Source organism: Eurosta solidaginis, chromosome 1, assembly GCF_040869045.1.
Source record: "Eurosta solidaginis isolate ZX-2024a chromosome 1, ASM4086904v1, whole genome shotgun sequence".
Taxonomy (NCBI): domain Eukaryota; kingdom Metazoa; phylum Arthropoda; class Insecta; order Diptera; family Tephritidae; genus Eurosta; species Eurosta solidaginis.
Window position 1 is genome coordinate 391,904,206 of NC_090319.1, and position 19,114 is coordinate 391,923,319.

General features: G+C 40.4%; 1 protein-coding gene across 2 annotated transcripts in view; it reads left to right on the forward strand.

The window, feature by feature from the left end:
* Positions 1-15,888, forward strand: part of Acf (ATP-dependent chromatin assembly factor large subunit) — a 115,040-nt gene extending 99,152 nt beyond the window's left edge. For both annotated transcript variants that reach the window (XM_067763559.1, XM_067763558.1), the window contains exons 2-5: positions 6,347-9,521; positions 9,619-10,214; positions 14,413-15,036; positions 15,114-15,888. In XM_067763559.1, the coding sequence (XP_067619660.1) occupies positions 6,366-9,521; positions 9,619-10,214; positions 14,413-15,036; positions 15,114-15,204 (4,467 nt within the window). In that variant the 5' untranslated portion in view covers positions 6,347-6,365 and the 3' untranslated portion in view covers positions 15,205-15,888. The remainder of the gene's footprint in view (positions 1-6,346; positions 9,522-9,618; positions 10,215-14,412; positions 15,037-15,113) is intronic.
* Positions 15,889-19,114: the final 3,226 nt, after the last annotated feature.

Sequence of the window (19,114 nt, forward strand, 5' to 3'; positions counted from 1 at the left end):
CGACTGGTCTCAGTACTCGTCAGATCATAATTTTTCACACTCATTTAGACACTCCAAATCCCACATTGGAGATATGTCAATATCGCTTTCAAATACTTATCCTAAAGCAAATCTTATCTTTTTTTTTTTTTTTGCGGGGAGGCTGAAAAATGCCTAATGCACCATAATTGCTGCCGTCGCAGCAACCGTGTGTCCGTAGACTAAAAAACAGCCCCGATCTGGAACCGTCGCCCACCCCGGCACCACTTTCGCATTACTTCAGGGTGGCGTTCCATATTTCTCATTTTTTAAGAGCCTACTGTTGTCCCTGCGTCCAGGTTCCCGCTATTTGCCTGAGTGTCCATTTAATCGCCACTGCTTCGCATGCGCATTTCTCTGCGCTCCCTCTCAGCATCCATCAGGCGTGTCATTACTATAAATGCCATTTTGCTCACTGCAGTCCAGCATTCTTTCCTGTTGCACATATGTGAAACTAAATTTCTCGTGGTAGGTTCCTCCCCAAAGACTCCATGCAAGGTGAGTCTTTCTTCGTGGAAACGGGGGCAGTAGAACATGACGTGTTCTGCGTTTTCTAACTCTGTGGTACACATTGGGCAATGAGGATCTTCCTCTATCCTACGCTTCCATAAATACTCTTTGAAACCGCCATGTCCACTCATTATCTGCGTGAGATGGTAGTTCATTTCGCCGTGCTTCCGCTCATTCCATTGAGCTACGTTCCAAACTAGTGTGAAAGTCCAACGCCCTTTACTCGAGGCCTCCCACCGTTCTTGCCACTTAGCTATTGTTTGTGTCCTTGCTCTTTTCTTGTCTTCTTCAGATGGTCGCTCGATATTAGTGTTATACAGATCGGCCATTTCGCTTGCCAGTAAGTCCACTGGGATTTTCCGGGTTAGAACCAGGATCGCGTCGTCGGACACCGTCCGATAAGCACTTGCTATTCTTAAAGAAGCAAGTCGGTACGCTGCTAATATATATTTTTGATGGGTCTGTTTAGATCCATACCACACCGGTGCTGCGTATAGTATTATTGAGCTGGTTACTGTGGACAATAGCTGACATATAGCTTCGCTCGGACCACCAATGGTAGGCATTATTCGCATAAGTGATCCATTGACTTTGGTAATTTTCTCCCCCACCGCTCTGAAGTGCTCTTTGAAAGTTAACTTAGAGTCAATGTGCACTCCTAAGTATTTTAAGGAATCCTTTGAGGTGATTTGATGATCCCCGACAGTTAAGACTAACTCGTTCGCCGACCGTTTGAAGCTTACTAATACCACTTCCGTCTTTTGGCTAGCCAACTCCAGTCCTGTATTGGTCAGCCATTCCTTTATTCTTGCTACGGCGTCATTACATAATGCTTGAAGCAGGTCCAGTTTCTTGGCCACTACTACCACTGCAATATCATCAGCATATCCCACAATTTGCGTGTTTTCTGGTAGATCTATCTTTAGCACCCCGTCATACATTATATTCCAAAGCGTTGGACCGAGAACAGATCCCTGTGGGACGCCTCCTGTGATTTTGTACTCCTTTGCTCCTTGATCCGTGTCAAAAAGAAGTACTCTGTCTTTAAGATAGCTACCTATAATTCTGCGTAAGTAAGCTGGAGTGCCGAAGCTTTGCAGCGCTGCCATTATCTGCATCCAGTTCGCAGTGTTAAAAGCATTCTTGATGTCCAACATAATCAGTGCACAGAACTTCCTTTTATTTTGGCCTCCAGAGATAGCTTCTCTAGCTATATTGACGACTGTTTGTATTGCATCTACGGTGGATCTTGATTTGCGAAATCCATATTGACTATTCGATAAGCCACCTGGTCTTTCTAGAGTCAGCTGTAGGCGCTCACTAATTATACGCTCGAAAATCTTCCCTAGGGAATCCAGCATACAAAGTGGCGTATATGAGGATGGTTGGTCCGGCTGTTTACCACGTTTCAGCAATAGGACAAGTCTTTGTCGTTTCCACGGGAGAGGGAACACGCCTTCTTGCATACAGGCATTAAAAAGATCAGTAAATAATGTAGCCCTAGTTGTAATCGCGGCTTTATGGGCTATGTTTGGTACTTCGTCGGGTCCTGGGGATTTGTTATCAGCAACTCTTTTTGCAGCGTCCAGCACCTCTTGCTCTGTAATTTGCGGAATTTCCGTACTTTCTAGATCCTCGCTTGGATAAGTCCAGCGATCTTGCGCCGGGAAAAGTGTTTCAACAATAATATTCATCAGTATCGGGCACGTAGGTTGCTGTGATATCGGTCCTTTAACTTTGGCCATCACAGTTCTGTAGGCTGATCCCCAAGGATCTAGTTCGACATTATCCAGCAGTTCCCTAAAGCATAACTTCTTGCTCTTTTTTATGGCATTTTTAAGTGCCTTTCTTTGTGCGACATAGGTGCTGTGTAGCTCTGCATATCGTGGTGATGAGCGTGCCCTCTGCGCTATTCTTCGTGCTTTGTGGCATTTTCTACGCTCTTCCGCAATTTCGTCATTCCACCAATATACAGGAGTGCGCTGTGCTTTTCCGCGACTTCTGGGCATGGCAGCATCACATGCCATACATAGCAACTTAGTGATTTGAACCGACTGGTCTTCCGCATGCGATTCTCGTACTATGGCGTCCTTCCAGATAATGTCAAATATTTGTGGGTCGAAAAGGTGCTGTTTCCATTTCCTACTTTGTCGATGTCTTGCTGCTACCGTTCGTGGAGTTTCGAGCAGCTCTACGCTAATAGCTTTATGGTCGCTGTGTGTGTAGACGTTGCTTATGGACCATTTTGCTCGTCTTGCTATTTTGCTGCTAGCGAAGGTGAGATCTATAATGGATCGTCTGGTACCTGTATCGAAGGTATATATCCCTGGTTCATTTAGGAGTTCTAGCCTCAAAGAAGTAAGGCTTTCGAGGAGAACTCTCCCTCTTTCGTTGGTTCGTCTACTTCCCCACACAGATGACCATGCATTGAAGTCTCCACACACTAAAAGCGGGTGTTTACCTCGTGCTTCAATGGTGATCCCGTATATCATGTCTTCGAACTCGGCGATGGTCATGCTCGGAGGGGCATAGCAACTGAAGACGTATATACCGTTGATTTTTGCCCACGTGAATCCTGCTACCGTTGGCGTCATAATTTCCTGTGGGAGAAATTTCCCTGGTGCCCAAATTGAGGCTTTCCCTGCTGAATCTGAGAGCCAACCCTGCTCCTGGCGATTTTTGTATTGTTCAGAGAATACCACTATGTCATATCCTCCTTCATAGACTGTTTGGGATAATAGCTCTTGGGCTGCCTCGCAATGGTTTAAATTGAGCTGCAATACCCTCATGAGACAGTCATTTTGCTGCCCTCTCGTTGTGGGACGAAATGCCCCCTTACTAGTACGGAATTAAATGTATGTCTAGGGAAAGCTAAAGGAAAAACTCCCGGATTCGGTGTATCCTATAAGATGATAAAGTCTTTATCTCCTTATTCTAAATCCCGGTTGTTAAGCCTCTATAACTCCATTTTTGACTCCAGCGTCATACCGCAAAGCTGGAAGGTTGCAACAATAATCCCAATACCTAAACCAAATAATAACCCCCTCTCCACAAACGGATACAGGCCAATATCCCTGCTCCCTTGCTTATCCAAAGTTTTAGAGCGTATAATAGCTAACCGCATTGCATGGTTTTTAGAAACACTCCAACTTACCGACCATTGCCAAGTCGCCTTCAAGCCAGGAAAAGGTTGCACCGACGCTCTTCTCCACATCGAGCACTACATATGCAAAGCTCTATCAGCACGTCAACATGTATCAATTCTCTCCGTGGATTTCGAAAAGGCATTTGACCGTATCGGTTCACACGTGGTATTAAAATGTCTCCACAACTGGAAAGTAGGCCCAAAAATCTTCAACTTTGTAAAATCTTTTCTATCGAACAGACGTTTCAGAATTCGAGTTGGAAACTCACTCTCCAATAGTTACCCCTTACACAATGGAGTTCCTCAAGGCTCCCCCCTGTCAGTTATTCTATTCTCCATAGCATTCAACGAGATAAGCAAAATCATAAAACTTCACAACTCGGTAGATCACTGTCTGTACACAGACGATCTGTATATTCTATGTAAGAGGAATAAAGCAGATGAGACAAAAATAATATTCGAAGATATTTTAAAAAACATATCAGAATGGTCTGACCTCTCTGGAGTCAAAATATCTGTTGGTAAAACAAAAAATTTTCATGTCTGTAGAAGACGTAGATGTGATTATCACAACTACAAAATATCTGTTCACAACTCAGAAATTGAGAACGTTAAAAAATTAAAAATATTAGGTGTCATATTCTCCCATGATTACCGTTGGAAAGATCACTGTATTAAACTAAAGAAATCATTAGCTGCCAGGGTAAATTTAATAACATACCTCTCAAGTACAAGATGTCAAGTACACATAAACACTCTTAGATACGTAACAAAAACTTTAGTATTAAGTAAGATAGACTATGGATTGTATCTATATGGCAAGTCTCCAAAATCAACGCTGAATATCTTTAGCTCCATTTATCACCAGGCAGCAAGGGCATGCGTCTTCGCCTTCCGAACAACACCAATAAAAAACATCCTGATAGAAGCTGCTTTACCCTCATTAGAGGATAGAACAAACGATATTCATACTAGGCTGGTACAAAAGGTAACTTTCTGTTCAAACTCGGTCATCGATTACGACATATCTTCCATAATTCTTAACAATAAAACGCCGAGAATACCGTCTACCTTGTATTTAGTCCTTGACACCGCAAGCAAACTGGGACTATCCTGGATTGGTGAAAATTACCAAGCAGCAAACCCGCCTTGGGCCATTAAAAAAATATCCTGCGATCTTAGTTTATCTGCACAAAAAAAGAGTTGCACCACCGACGCCAAAAATTCCAAGAACGCAAAGCCTATTATAAAGCGGCGGAATGGATTCTCTGCTATACAGACGGTTCCAAAACTAACAACACTCCGGCCAGTTATGCCGTCGTCGACGCAAAAGGTCTCATTTTAAAGATGCAAACCCTTTCAGAAACATCATCTTCGTTCACAGCAGAAGCCATCGCTATCTATAACGCAATTACGATTGCGCAAGAAAAAGCCTCTAAGATCCCTATTTGTACCGACAGTGCTTCGGTTCTTAAAGCAGTCCAAAATCCAATCCCTAGCTCAAAGACAATAAACAAAATAAGAGATATGCTAATCGATAATGAGCAAAAAATCAGGCTATTATGGATACCTGGACATGCAGGTATCCCCGGCAACGATGCAGCAGACCTAGCCGTTAAATCAGTACTTCTGGCACCTGTAACGACATGCAACATCATAGAGAAAGGAGATAGCCGGCGATTCATCTTAAATCATCTACGCCATGAACGCACGCAAGAATTGCAACACTACCACCACCACCACTACAGCAGCATTAACCTAATATCGGAAACCCCAAATTATCCAACAGATATTCCCAAAGGGCACATAAAAACCTTTTCACGTATTCGTCTTGGTCACACACTTCACACGCACCAATACCTCCTATCTGGAGAACCAAAACCGTCTTGCCCATTTTGTCAAACTGATCTAACACTAAACATATATTCACCGAATGACCCGACCTCGAAGAAACCAGAAGACGCTACCTAAAAAGCAACTGGATTGAGCTACTAAAAATACCCACGAAAGCGAACATAACTTCAATCAATAACTTCGTCAAAGCCATTAAAGCACATTACTTTAAAAACTTACAAAAAAAAAAAATTATTCGATATAACTAATTCCCATCGAGCGGATAGCCCTGGCAGCTAATGCTCATTTGACATATTAACTTGTTAATTTATTTTAATAATGTTAATAAATAATAATAATAATAATAATAATAAATTTAAAGTTTATATTGAGGCTCTATAAAAAAAAGACATTGGAAAAGATAAAAATAATATATATAAACTTTCAAAATCGGATGTCAATTAACCTAGTTACAATAGGAAGGATAAAAAAAAATAAAAATAAATCTTTCCGAAACCCTTACAATATAAGCTTTGAATTTAGAGGCGGACTTTTTTTTAACTCTTTCATTTCATATGAGGGCCAACTCAGTCTACAACTCATTGAGAATCCTTACGTGACATTAATCATCTTTGCAACTCTAATGTGGAAACAACGTCTCTAGCACCAGCTTCTCAATGGGCCAACTTTATTTAAAGTGCTACTTTCGTGATATCTTCACTTGTATTATTGAGTAGTCTTGCCTGTTGGACGGAGTTACGTTTTACTAAAACAACACCATCATAATAAGTTTCACTTAATATCGCCTGCAATAAATCCTTTGACTTTATTTTTTTACAGGGACTATTTTCGTCACGTTATGGTAATTAACTCCACAGTTTGGCAATGTGAGGCCACTGGACGTGAGAATCTAACATACGCAGAAGCGTTACGAAGCGAGCGACGGGCGCGCAAGAAAATGGAACTTTTCAAGTATTGTCTTCGAGCACCGGTAATGTTAGTTATTGAAAGTTCAAAACAGTCATCGCTGAAAACCCTCAGTGCTCTTGTATTCAAATTTATACGCAAGCGATATTTTATTAATGAAGAAGTAGCCGCTTGTCACAAGACTACAAAATATCATGCATATACGGTAATCGGCATTGTACCTCATACCAAAACTCCTCCCGCCAACGGTGTGTATGAGGAGACAGATAAACTTCAATACAAGTTGCGCCAAAAAGGTCAAAACGAGGCAGATATTATTGTACCTTTTGATAATATACGCCGTCAACGACACGAATTTACAACAGAGAACGTACATATGTTCATTAAAGATAACATTACTCGTGTGGATGGTATATTACGACCAAAGCCGGAATCTTACAAAAAATATGTATCTGACCATAAAGTTACTTTCCAAAATATATTTATCGGCAAAATGCCACACTTTACTCCGTCGAAAACTAAGCCATCGAAAATCACTTCAACCCAAGACACTAGTAAAAAAAAGCAATCCACGTTGAACAAATATTTTGGAAAGGATGGGGAAGTAGAAAATGATAAAAATGTTGCTAAGGGAGACAAAAAGCGACTACAAAAATCTGATGGTGAAGCCAAATTATTAAAGCGTGTTGCTGAACAAGAACAACAAAGATTGGAAGAACTTAAACGCGTTTCTGAATTGGAGCGGCAGAAAGCAGAGAAGCGAGCAAAACTAATAGAGCGTGTTGAAGCGGAATGTACAGCTTTGCTTACTAAGACTGACGACTTGGAGCGTACTGATCAACGTTTGCTCCCTTTATATAAAACTATTAAAACTTACATACCCCTTAAGTTTCTCGGTGATGTATTCATGATACGAGAATTTATGCATTCTTTTCCAACAATTTTATCAGGAATTGACGTGTTTCCAGGCAATTTGAGCTTTTATGATATGTCGCGGGCATTTAGCGTACGCGAGGTGGCGGGACCATTATCAGATATAATTCTTGTTCTTCTTGGATCAGTATTCGACATGCAGAAGGAGGAAGAGGATGAGTGTACCGTTAATTATTTGCTTTTACGTCAAGAATCGCGTAAACAAGAACCTTTAATAACAATGTCTCAGGCAACCCGAGCACATTTTTATTCAAAACGCCATTTCTCTTTTAAGATAAATGAATTACCAATTGATTCGCTGACACTTAGTGAAGTACTACGTCTGCATTTGTTATCGTCTGGAGCTGTGGTTAGAGAGCGTGTTGAGAAATGGCGCATGAAATGTCGAAACGGATATTCCTCATCGGAGGATCCAGGACTTTCTTTGCGTATGCGTCATCCACATATCTTACGTGCACTAAAATTATACACATTTTATCAGCTACCATACATTGATATATTACGTATTTTACGTTGTTTAATATCCCAAATATTAACGTACTCAAGTTCGTTGAGTCTGATTGAAGAACGAATGGAACAGGTGTCATCGACACGAATTGAATTAAGAATGTTATTAGCAACGGAAAATATGCGTTTGTCTAATCTTCAAACACAAAAACGTACTTTAATGAATGAATTTAACCAGCAATGCATGGAAGAATATATAAAAACTGATATCGAAAAGAAAAAACAGCTGGAAGAAAAATTAAATAAAAAGGTTGCAGAATTGCTGGCACAATCTGAACGTGAACGTCGAAAGTTCGAGCAGCAAGTACAAAGTTTCAACTCTTCTTTATTTAATTTTATGGTTTATTTGGGAATGGATCGTGCCTACCGTAAATATTACGTATTGGAATCAATGCCGGGCATCTTTATTGAGCATACACCCGACAATTTAGATGTTTGCCTGTGTGAACCTCCCAAAAATGCAACAGTTGAAAATGCCCTATTTTCAAATCTGGCAAATTTACCGAAAAATCGAAAAGATTTGCGAGCTTACTTAATGAAAATGTACACAAACGAGGATAAGCAGGCAGCTAAAGCCGAAAAAGCGTCTAAATCTGCAAAAAATGTAGATTCTATCAACAATGCTAAAGAAAACAAAGAAGACAAGGAAAATCTACTTGTAAATGGTATTACGAATGGTAAAGAAGAGGAAACATCTACAAAAAATGAAGAACAATCAATTGAAACAGCAATAAAACAACCTCCATCCCAATATCAGTTGTTTATGTGTACGGGTGATCCGAGAAATTGTATAGTTCATGATGAGCGGAACGCCGATAGACAAAGATGGGCTTATATATACGATAAAGATGACATTGATGCACTAATTGAAGCGTTAAATCCACTAGGCGAACGTGAGTCTCACCTTAAAGATCAATTAACAACTCTTCGTCAGTTAATTGTTAATCATTGTCGTAAATGTCCAGAGGATTTACTAACACTAGAAGATAGCAATCAATTACGCAAATTCAAGTCGACAATGATGTCGGAAACTAATCGTAAATATAACAAGGCAAACTTTGGGTTTCCGGAGGATACAGACATAAATGAAGTGATGCTCGCAGCGCTTATTGATCGAATTATTCAGTTCGAAAGCGACATCTATACTGGTGATCTAGGTCGATTAAAGGTAAAAGACATGGTAAAATGGAGGTCTGATCTTCAATCACTAAAATATGATTCACAAGTTAAATTACAATGGGGTGCAAATAACCATAAAATTATTGCAAACGATGGGGATGACTATGAAGAAGAAGAGGGAGACGATGATATTGAAATGGATATAAAAGAAAGCGGTGCATATGCTAATAAGCCCTTCAGAGATCCGGGTGATACTTTGGGCGATACATTGGAAATTGACTCAGAAGATAGTGGTGATGAGCTTATCTCATTGCATGATTCTAATACAATAAGAACACATGTCCGTAACTGTGCGTCTGCACTATTGCAAGTAGAGCAAGCAATTGAACGTCGCTTTATTAAGAAGCCGTTTGGTGCACCATTGAAGGCCGTTAAAAATAAGGAACTACTTGAAAAGGAACAAAATCGGGGTGCAGATAGATTAAAGCAATGGGAAACATCTTTAATGGAGAGTACAAGTTTTTCACAGGTAACTTTATCAAATTACTTTGGATTCCCACTTTGATAATCTTGTTGTTTGATTTTTTTTTTGTGTTGCTTTGATAATCTTCTTTTACATCGTTTAGATTTTTCTTCATTTAAATATCCTACACGATTGCATTTTGTGGGCACGATCCACTAATAAATCTCTTTGCCAAGTATGTCGACGCGGAAGTGATGAAGATAAAATGTTGTTATGTGACGAATGTAATGGCGGCACACATATGTTCTGTATGAAACCCAAGATGAAAACTGTTCCTGAGGGTAATTGGTATTGTAAACGCTGTGTCAATCGTTTGGGTTTACGTAATGAGAACGAAGAAAATAAACGTAAAAATGCTACACAAAAGCGTAAGCGTGTATTTGATATAGAGGAAAGCATTGATGATGAAATGGTGTTTGTCACAAAAGAAAGTGAACGAGAACGGGGACGTGCTAGTGGTAATGGGCGTCGCAGTATTAAACGTTTACAGTCGAATGAAATTGAAGAAGCATTGGTCATTGATGATAATGAGGCTGTACAAGATAGTGATGAGGAAGCTGAAGAAGATTCTAACACCGAACAAAATGACAATGAAAATTCGGACGACGATGAAGATAATGAAAGTGATAAAGAGGAAAATGTTGATGATGATGAGGTTGATGATAAGAAAAAGTCTGAAGATGGATCAGAACAAGATGAGTAAGTTTTCATACGAATTTTATCAATTATATTTATATAATTACCAGTCTATATACCATCTCCGTCGCCAGTGGCTAGGCAATAATACATATATGCTAGGTTAGGTTCAACAGGCCGCCAATAAGGACCTCACATAGACTGAATGTGTCCACAGTGTTACAAAAATGTGTTTACTTATTTATTTTTAATTTTATTAATTGATCAAACGTAAGAATCACAACCAGGTACCAACGTCAAGGCCTATCTGTTCGGTCAGGCGATGCAAATCTAGAAATCATCAACATCTACATCCCTCCTGTCACCTGTTGCCCCAGTGGATACCGCCCTAATATCGAGGCCTTACTCACTGGCAACAATCGCATTATCTTAGGCGATTTCAATGCCCTTCACGACCTATGGCACTTGCGGGTGGACAGTAGGGGTGAGATGTTGGCGGATCAAATAGAAGAAACGACGTTCTGCACAATAAACGGAGACGCCCCCACATGTATGGTAGGAAGCTGTCATAGCTCGCCAGATATCTCAATCGTGAGCGCAGAACTCGTAAACTGCGTCAACTGGCAGTCGATGGTAACATTGGCATCTGACCACCTGCCCATACTTATTTCGTTCGAGCGTACCGCCGACTTCATCGTCACCGAAAAACGCACTTTCATAAACTTCAAAAAAGGAAAGTGGGAAGAATATAAATCTGCAACAGACAGCAGCTTTGCTGCCCTCCCTATCCCGACTGATGCCCGCCAAGGGGAGCGTGCCTTCCGTAAGGTCATTGAATCCGCCTCGGCACATTTCATTCCCGCCGGGAGAATTCCCGAAATCCGGCCCCACTTCCCGGCGGAGGCCGCGAGCTTAGCGAGGGAACGCGACCTTATAAGACAGCTTGATCCCGGCGACCCCCAAATAAGGGATATAAACCAACGCATCAGATTGCTTGTGGACGAACACAAGGGGGCGAAATGGGAAGAGCACCTAAGAGGTTGTAACCTCTCTACCGGTGTAGGTAAACTTTGGTCCACCGTAAAGTCCCTATCGAATCCGACTAAGCACAAAGACAAAGTTTCCATCGCCTTTGGCGATAAGGTGCTGTCGGATGCGAAAAAATGCGCGAGCGCTTTCTGCCGACAATATATAATGCATCCTACGGTTGACAAAGATAGACGGAGAGCCAATAGACACGCACATAAAAACAAATTCAGCGCGTCACCAATCGCCATCACCGCTAGAGAGGTTGAGGACGCCATTGGTCGCGCTAAACCATCCAAAGCAGTGGGCCCAGACGGCATAGCCATGCCGATGCTTAAAAACCTAGGGAAAGAGGGTTTCAAATATTTAGCGAATGTCTTCAACCTGTCTCTTTCCACCTTTGTCATACCCGAGAAATGGAAAATGGCCAAGGTGGTCCCGCTACTAAAGCCTGGGAAACCAGCTAACATAGGTGAGTCATATCGTCCGATATCTCTCCTATCGCCAGTGGCAAAGACGCTTGAAGCCATTTTGCTCCCTTATTTCCAAGCACATTTGCAGCTAGCCCCTCATCAGCATGGCTTCAGAAAACTCCATAGCACTACCTCCGCGCTAAATGTCATTGGCACCCAGATAAATTGCGGTTTGAATCAATACCCCCACCATAGAACAGTACTCGTAGCGCTAGACCTATCAAAAGCCTTTGATACGGTCAACCATGGCTCGTTACTGCAAGACCTGGAAGGGTCTACCCTTCCCCCATGTCTTAAAAGGTGGACCGCAAATTATCTGGGTGGTCGGCAGGCATCGGTGCAATTCAGAAACGAAACATCAAAACCAAGGAGAACTAAACAAGGGGTGCCACAGGGTGGTGTCCTATCCCCACTTTTGTTTAATTTCTACATATCCAAGCTACCTTCACCACCGGAAGGAGTCACAATCGTTTCCTACGCCGATGACTGCACAATAATGGCCACAGGCCCAGGCCCAGAGATCGATGAGCTATGCAATAAAATAAACGGCTATCTCCCTGATCTCTCCAGTTTTTTCGCCTCGCGAAACCTGGCATTGTCACCAACTAAATCTTCCGCGACCTTATTTACAACATGGACGCCCCATATTGAACATCCACGTCTATGGCACTACGCTACCGACTGTCCTACACCCCAAAATCTTGGGTGTGACGTTTGATCAGGATCTACATTTTGGTGCGCACGCAACCGCAATTGTTCCGATAATTCAGAGCCGTAATAAAATCCTCAAATCCCTTGCTGGCAGTACCTGGGGAAAAGATAAAGAAACGCTCATGACCACATACAAAGCAATTAGCCAGCCGATTACGTGCTACGCGTCACCCATATGGTCGCCAAGCCTAAAAACTACCCACTGGAAGAAACTACAGGCATGCCAAAATACTGCTCTCAGAATCGCCACGGGCTGTCTTCTTATGTCCCCAGAACACCATCTGCATAATGAGGCGAGAATACTCCCCATCAGGGAGAGACATGAGATGCTGACCAAACAGTTTCTGTTGAATACCCAGAAACCTGGGCATCCCAACAGACATCTGATTGACGAACCAGCACCGCCTAGGGGCCTAAGGAGTCATCTCCGTAAGCATTTTGAGGAAATACGGCACCTGAGAACCCAGCCGTATGAAGCGAAAAAACACAAGCAGGTCCTTGGTGAACTCCATAGACAGGCGTCGGACCTTTATGTCGGGAATTGCCCGGTGAATCCAGTACTTGAAGAAAAATATCCAGAACTCGCGGAAGAGGAACGCATACTCCCCAGGGAAACGCGTGTCACTCTTGCTCAACTTCGTTCTGGATACTGTAACAGGTTAAACTCTTACCCATCCAGAATCATCCCCGACATACAAAATGTATGCCCCGCTTGCAATGTGTCCCCACATGACACCAACCATCTCTTTAATTGTAATGTGGAACCAACGCCTCTAACACCCCTTTCCTTATGGTCCACCCCTGTTGAAACGGCAAGTTTCCTTGGACTCCCGTTAGAGGATATTGATGACAATTTGTGATCGGTCGCGGCTATTAGGTGGGGCGAGCATTGCTACAACAACAACAGGACTTGTTGTTTAGAATAACTCCGTCCTCTTGGCAATACTAGAAGATTTCTGGGACCTAGCCTAATAGCTGCCTCCAGATCTGGCAACTCTGTCTCCCTTCATAACTTAAGCTTTGACCTGGCGAGCGCATGACACGAGCACAGTGTCCAGTTAATATGCCCATCGTGAGTTTTAAGCCTTTTCTGTTTTCAGAGATATGAGCCACTTTGTGAGTCTAATATCGTAGGTTTTGCACATGATCTTACAATTTTCTCCACGTCTTTCCTGCTTAATGGATCATATGCAACTCCTGCCTCCTTTGAATTTCTCCCAAACGTATTGGGACCTCTATCGCCGTTTCAGCTAGTGTTGCACCCTACTTTGCCAACTCATCGGCCTTTTCGTTACCTTCTATCCCTTTATGACCGGGAACCCAGTATGGATATAAGGTCCGGCCTGAGCGAAGTTTTTCCAATTCTTCTTTGCATTCCAGAACACTTCTTGAGGAAGTACTGTGTGATAATATTGCCTTAATCGCCGCCTGACTATCAATATATATATTGCAATCTGCCCGAGGTGCTAAGTCTTGTTGCAGTTGCTAACGCATACTCCCCAGGGAAACGCGTGTCACTCTTGCTCAACTTCGTTCTGGATACTGTAACAGGTTAAACTCTTACCTATCCAGAATCAACCCCGACATACAAAATGTATGCCCCGCTTGCAATGTGTCCCCACATGACACCAACCATCTCTTTAATTGTAATGTGGAACCAACGCCTCTAACACCCCTTTCATTATGGTCCACCCCTGTTGAAACATCTTGGGCTCCCGGTAGAGGATATTGATGACAATTTGTGATCTGTCGCGGCTGTTAGGTGAGGCGAAGCACTGCTACAACATCCACGTCGATGGCACTACGCTACCGACTGTCCTACACCCCAAAATCTTGGGTGTGACGTTTGATCAGGATCTAAATTTTGGTGAGCACGCATCCGCAATTGTTCGCTGTAGCTTTCAGAAAAAAAAAAACGGAGACTCGCAACAACAATGATAAAAGATTAGATGTCGATTTGTTTCGTTGGTCTCTCTATAGGGTCTATATTCTTGCAAAACATTGTGGTCACAAAAGCAAACTATTTTAATTTCACATATTGTTTTCAACAGGGATGATAACGTTTGCGTTGTTTGCTCATACGATGGCAGTGATTTAATATGTATCCGTTGTAAAGACAGCTTCCATTTAGAGTGCATAAATATGAAGAGAGCCCCACGTTATAATTTCATTTGCTCTAAATGTAAATCTGTAAACGGTAATGAGAAAAGGTCCCCCAAAAGTGCAAAAAGTAATGGTAGAGATGTGTTGGATTCTTCAAGCGACGAAGATGACGAAGACTCTGAGCCACTTGCGAAACGTGCCCGTAAATCTCGTCCATCTTTACGTAATTCCTTACAAAATGGCTTTGGGAGTCCACGTGAATCAGCTAAATCGACCTCTCAGCGGCGTTCAATTCGTCGTACCGGTGACGATTTACCACTTAACAGTGCCGCACTATATGAACTTCTTGATGATGTTATGAAGCATGAAGCTGCATGGCCCTTTACGCGCCCCGTTTCACAAGCTGAAGTACCAGATTATTACAAAATTATTAAAACTCCTATGGATTTGGCAAAGGTTAAATCAAAATTGAATATGGGTGCGTACCAGCTCAATGAGGAAGTGATGAAAGATATCCAGCTAATTTTTCAAAACTGCGATGAATACAATGTAAAAGGAAATGAAATTTACGGGTAAATTACTGATATCTAATTTTATTCATGCGTAATTCAATAATTAATTTTTTAATTAAAAATTTAATTTTTTTCAGCGCCGGTTGTACTTTGGAGAAATACGTTATAGATCAGTGTACCCGCTTAAACTTACCATTTAAACCCAGCGACATGAATGCTCCAGAATAACTACAAAATTTGGATAGTACTTTAGAAATTTAGTAATTTATGAGCACTATTGGAACCATTTTTAGCCGCGCTCAAAAATCAAATATGGAAAAGCTTTACGGTTTTAATTGAAAATTGTCTCAAATATCTGTCGATGGTCTAAATTGATACCTAGTTAGAGGAAAACCCCTCAAAAACTGTATTTTCAAAAGCAGAATAGTTTTAAAAAAGTAGATGGGAACAACTGTACTCAAAGTTATTTGAGAAAACGGCTCTGAGTATCAAATAATAGTAACGTTATAAATTGTTTTATGTACACATTATATTGTAAATTCATAATATTGTTGCAGGTCTATACATAATTTTATATTTTATCATCTTTACAAATTAAAATGGAATCTGCAACTCTGGTCTTTTGATCCCTTATATAGTAATAAATATTGTGTTGATTTACATAGGGAACATATTTATTAGATCTTCATCAGAATTATGCCACACAATTTTAGGAATAACATGCTACGGAGTTTCGGTAGTGGTTATCTATTATGAGCATTTAGAAAATTTCAAGAAATCGGCATATGCTTATTTAAGGCTAAAAATAGCTATTAGTTTTTTAAGTTTATGACAACTCGTATGCTTAAGACTAGAATAAGAATTAAGTTCAAATTCAAAATAAAAATAAACACTTTAAATTCGTTATATAAATATTGATTCAATTAAATGCGATGAACGTGCATATCACGGCCAACTGTTCCCAGCCATCTAAACCAATTAGCAGCTGCTCATTCGGTATCCCTCACGGCTTATCGCAAGCAAAATACCATGGCGGACTATGCAAAGAACCTTGAAAAAATTTTCTAGTACGGCCGAAAATATATGTATTTTGAATTCCGCACGAGGTTTTTTGAGAAAATTTATATGTTGTTGTTGGTGTTGTGTTAACGATAAAGACACTCCCCGAAGGCTTTGGGGAATGTTATCGATGTTGAGGGTCCTTTTCCGGATATAGATCCGGTACGTTCCGGTAACAGAGCACCATAAAGGTACTAGCCTGACCATCTCGGGAACGATTTATATTTTATTATTTATTATTATTATTATTAATACAGTCTACAGAATAAAATCCTAACAGACTAGTTGGCATAATACATATATGTAATACTCCTATATTGCTACAAAAGGCTAGGTACATTCCCAAACATCAGAGTGCCGATATATTGTTGTTTAAACGTTTTTGTTTTTGTATTCAATAATCGAATGTACCTAAATAAAAAATTTTTTTTGTCACACTTATGCTGCTACAATTACAAAAATTGTATAGGCTATCTTGTTTTGATTTCGAATTCAAAACACATTGCGAGCATTTTCTATTAGCAATATGGGAGTATTACATATATGGCATAATAGAAAACTTTCTAAGCTAATTATTAATTAAATAACAAAACAGATTTAATTTAAGCCTATCAATATTCAAATTAAAGTTAATTTAATTAGAGTAGGTATTACAAAGCTTGATGCATCTAGTAATTGGCTCATAACCACCATAATTCGTATAATGCGTTGTTCTTTCAAATAAACGAACGTTCCTTAAACTGCGAGGAGGAATATAAAAAATGAAAAAATATTCTAGAGCTGTGCAATTGACGTGTCTATTAATTATATTATACTAGCTTTACCCGGCGTACGTTGTAACGCCCGAGATCGAATAAATGTTGGGTTATTTTTTCTGTTTTGTTTGTTGATAATTTAGTTTATTGTTCTCTAAATTGAATTGAATTTTGTACGCATATTTGGTGAAATTTTCGTTTAAACGATTTTACTCTAGATCAAGCAACATATAGCTGGCCACGGGAAAAGCACGGGCTCTCTAAATTTAATCCTGCAACAGTAAGCGATTGTCCTTGTGCTTTGTTGATTTGTATTGCAAAAGCAAGGCGTACAGAAAACTGTAAGAGCTTAAAATTGAATGGCAAATCTGTAGGAATCCTTGGGATCCGTGGTATGAGCACACCTTCACCTTAGCTTTTACCGCTGATGATTGTTACTTCGATTACATTCGGCATTAATTTCTTACGCAAAGTCTGGTTCCATTGCACAATTTTGGTGGGTCTAAATTCCGAAGAAGCATGATTGGTGAGCCAATTTTCAAAGTTAATATATGCGCAGACATTCTAGGTGGTTCTAAAGAGTTTAGAAATTCAATTGGATAATTCACAATTTGATGTTCATCTGTAACTGTGTCGATCTATTTATATTTCGTCACTTCACCGGGAATTTGGTTTTGAATGCGATCATTGATTCGATCTTTTTTGGAGCTAAAATTGCTCGTTCGCATAGCCAAAAAAATTTAAACTTTAAAATTTTTAATTCTAAAATATGAAAAACATTCGTCTTGATCGAAGGAACCTATAGCCACAATTTGGTGATAATTGAAGTGTGGGAAATACGTTTCCATAGGGAACACACACACAGATTTGATTTTTATAGAAGATGTAGATAGACTGAAGCTAACAAATTGTTTAACGGCGGCAGATTACTAAACATCCAAAAGGAATGCAGCCAAACTCAACAATGCAGTCAAACTTTAGGTGTTAAAATAACCTAAGTTTGTACGGCAGCCATAGTTCTGAAAAATCCCATTTGTAGGGAAGGTGCCACGCCCCTTTTTCCCAATTCCAAATTTTACTGGAGGTGTTAGGACTTAACGTCATGTAGCTCCTTACCAATTTTAATTATCCTACCATTACTATATCCAGAGATATGCAGTGTGATATATTCCATTTGTATGGGAGGTGACACGCCCCCTTTTTCCCAATTCCACATTTTCTTGGTGCTGTTAGGGATTGACCTCATATAACTCCTCACTGAATTTCAATGTTCTGGCATGTATACCTTCAGAGTTATGGCGTACCAAAGATTTAATTTGTATGGGAGGTGCCACGCCCCTTTTATCTATCCAAATTATTTTTAGCCTAAAACCTACCCGTTGGTGGAAGAACCTATAGCCAAAATTTGGTGATGATCGAAATGTGGGAAATACGTTTCCATAGGTAACACACAGCCACACAGAATTTGATTTATATATTGTGAAGAATATTACCATCTCTAAGGTTGTTAAATAAAGGCACAACAACAGTTAAGCAAGCTACATAAACACATTAATCATCATGTACACCCATACATACAAGCAGCAGAGAGATACAAACGCATGTCATCATTAGCTACTACTTCGCTCACATATGCACACGCATATGGTTACACACTACAAATACACGCGCGTATGGCTGATGACCAGGTAGAGGATTCTAGAAGAAGAAACGTCTAGATATTTGGACAGGGGTATAAAAGCAGCAGAGGTTGAGTAGTCCGGATTAAGTTTGATTTAAGCGCGCTATCAGTGGCGAAGTGAAGTTTAATTGCGGAGTAGTTCCAAAGTAGTCTAATAAAGCCCATTTTGTAATACAGAATATTCTGTATTACAAAATGGATTTTATTGAAAGTACTTCGTAATTAAACTTCACTTCGCAACTGATATCGTGCTTAAATCGAACTGAATCCGGACTACTCAACTTCTGCTGCTTTTATACTCCCTTCCCAAATGTCTAGACGTTTCTTCTTCCAGAATCCTCTACCTGGTCATCAGCCATACGCGCGTGTATTTGTAGTGTGTAACCATATGCGTGTGTATATGTGAGCGAAGTAGTAGCTGATGATTACGTGTTTGTGAGTATCTCTCTGCTGCTTGTATGTATGGGTGTACATGATGATTAATGTGATTATGTAGCTTGCTTAAATGTTGTTGTGCCTTTATTTAATAACCTTAGAGATGGTAACATTCGTCACAATATATATAGATACAAACATAATTGAGAAATATTTCCTTCTGTCATGCAAGGACTGCAAACCTATATGACCACATTAAACACGCTTC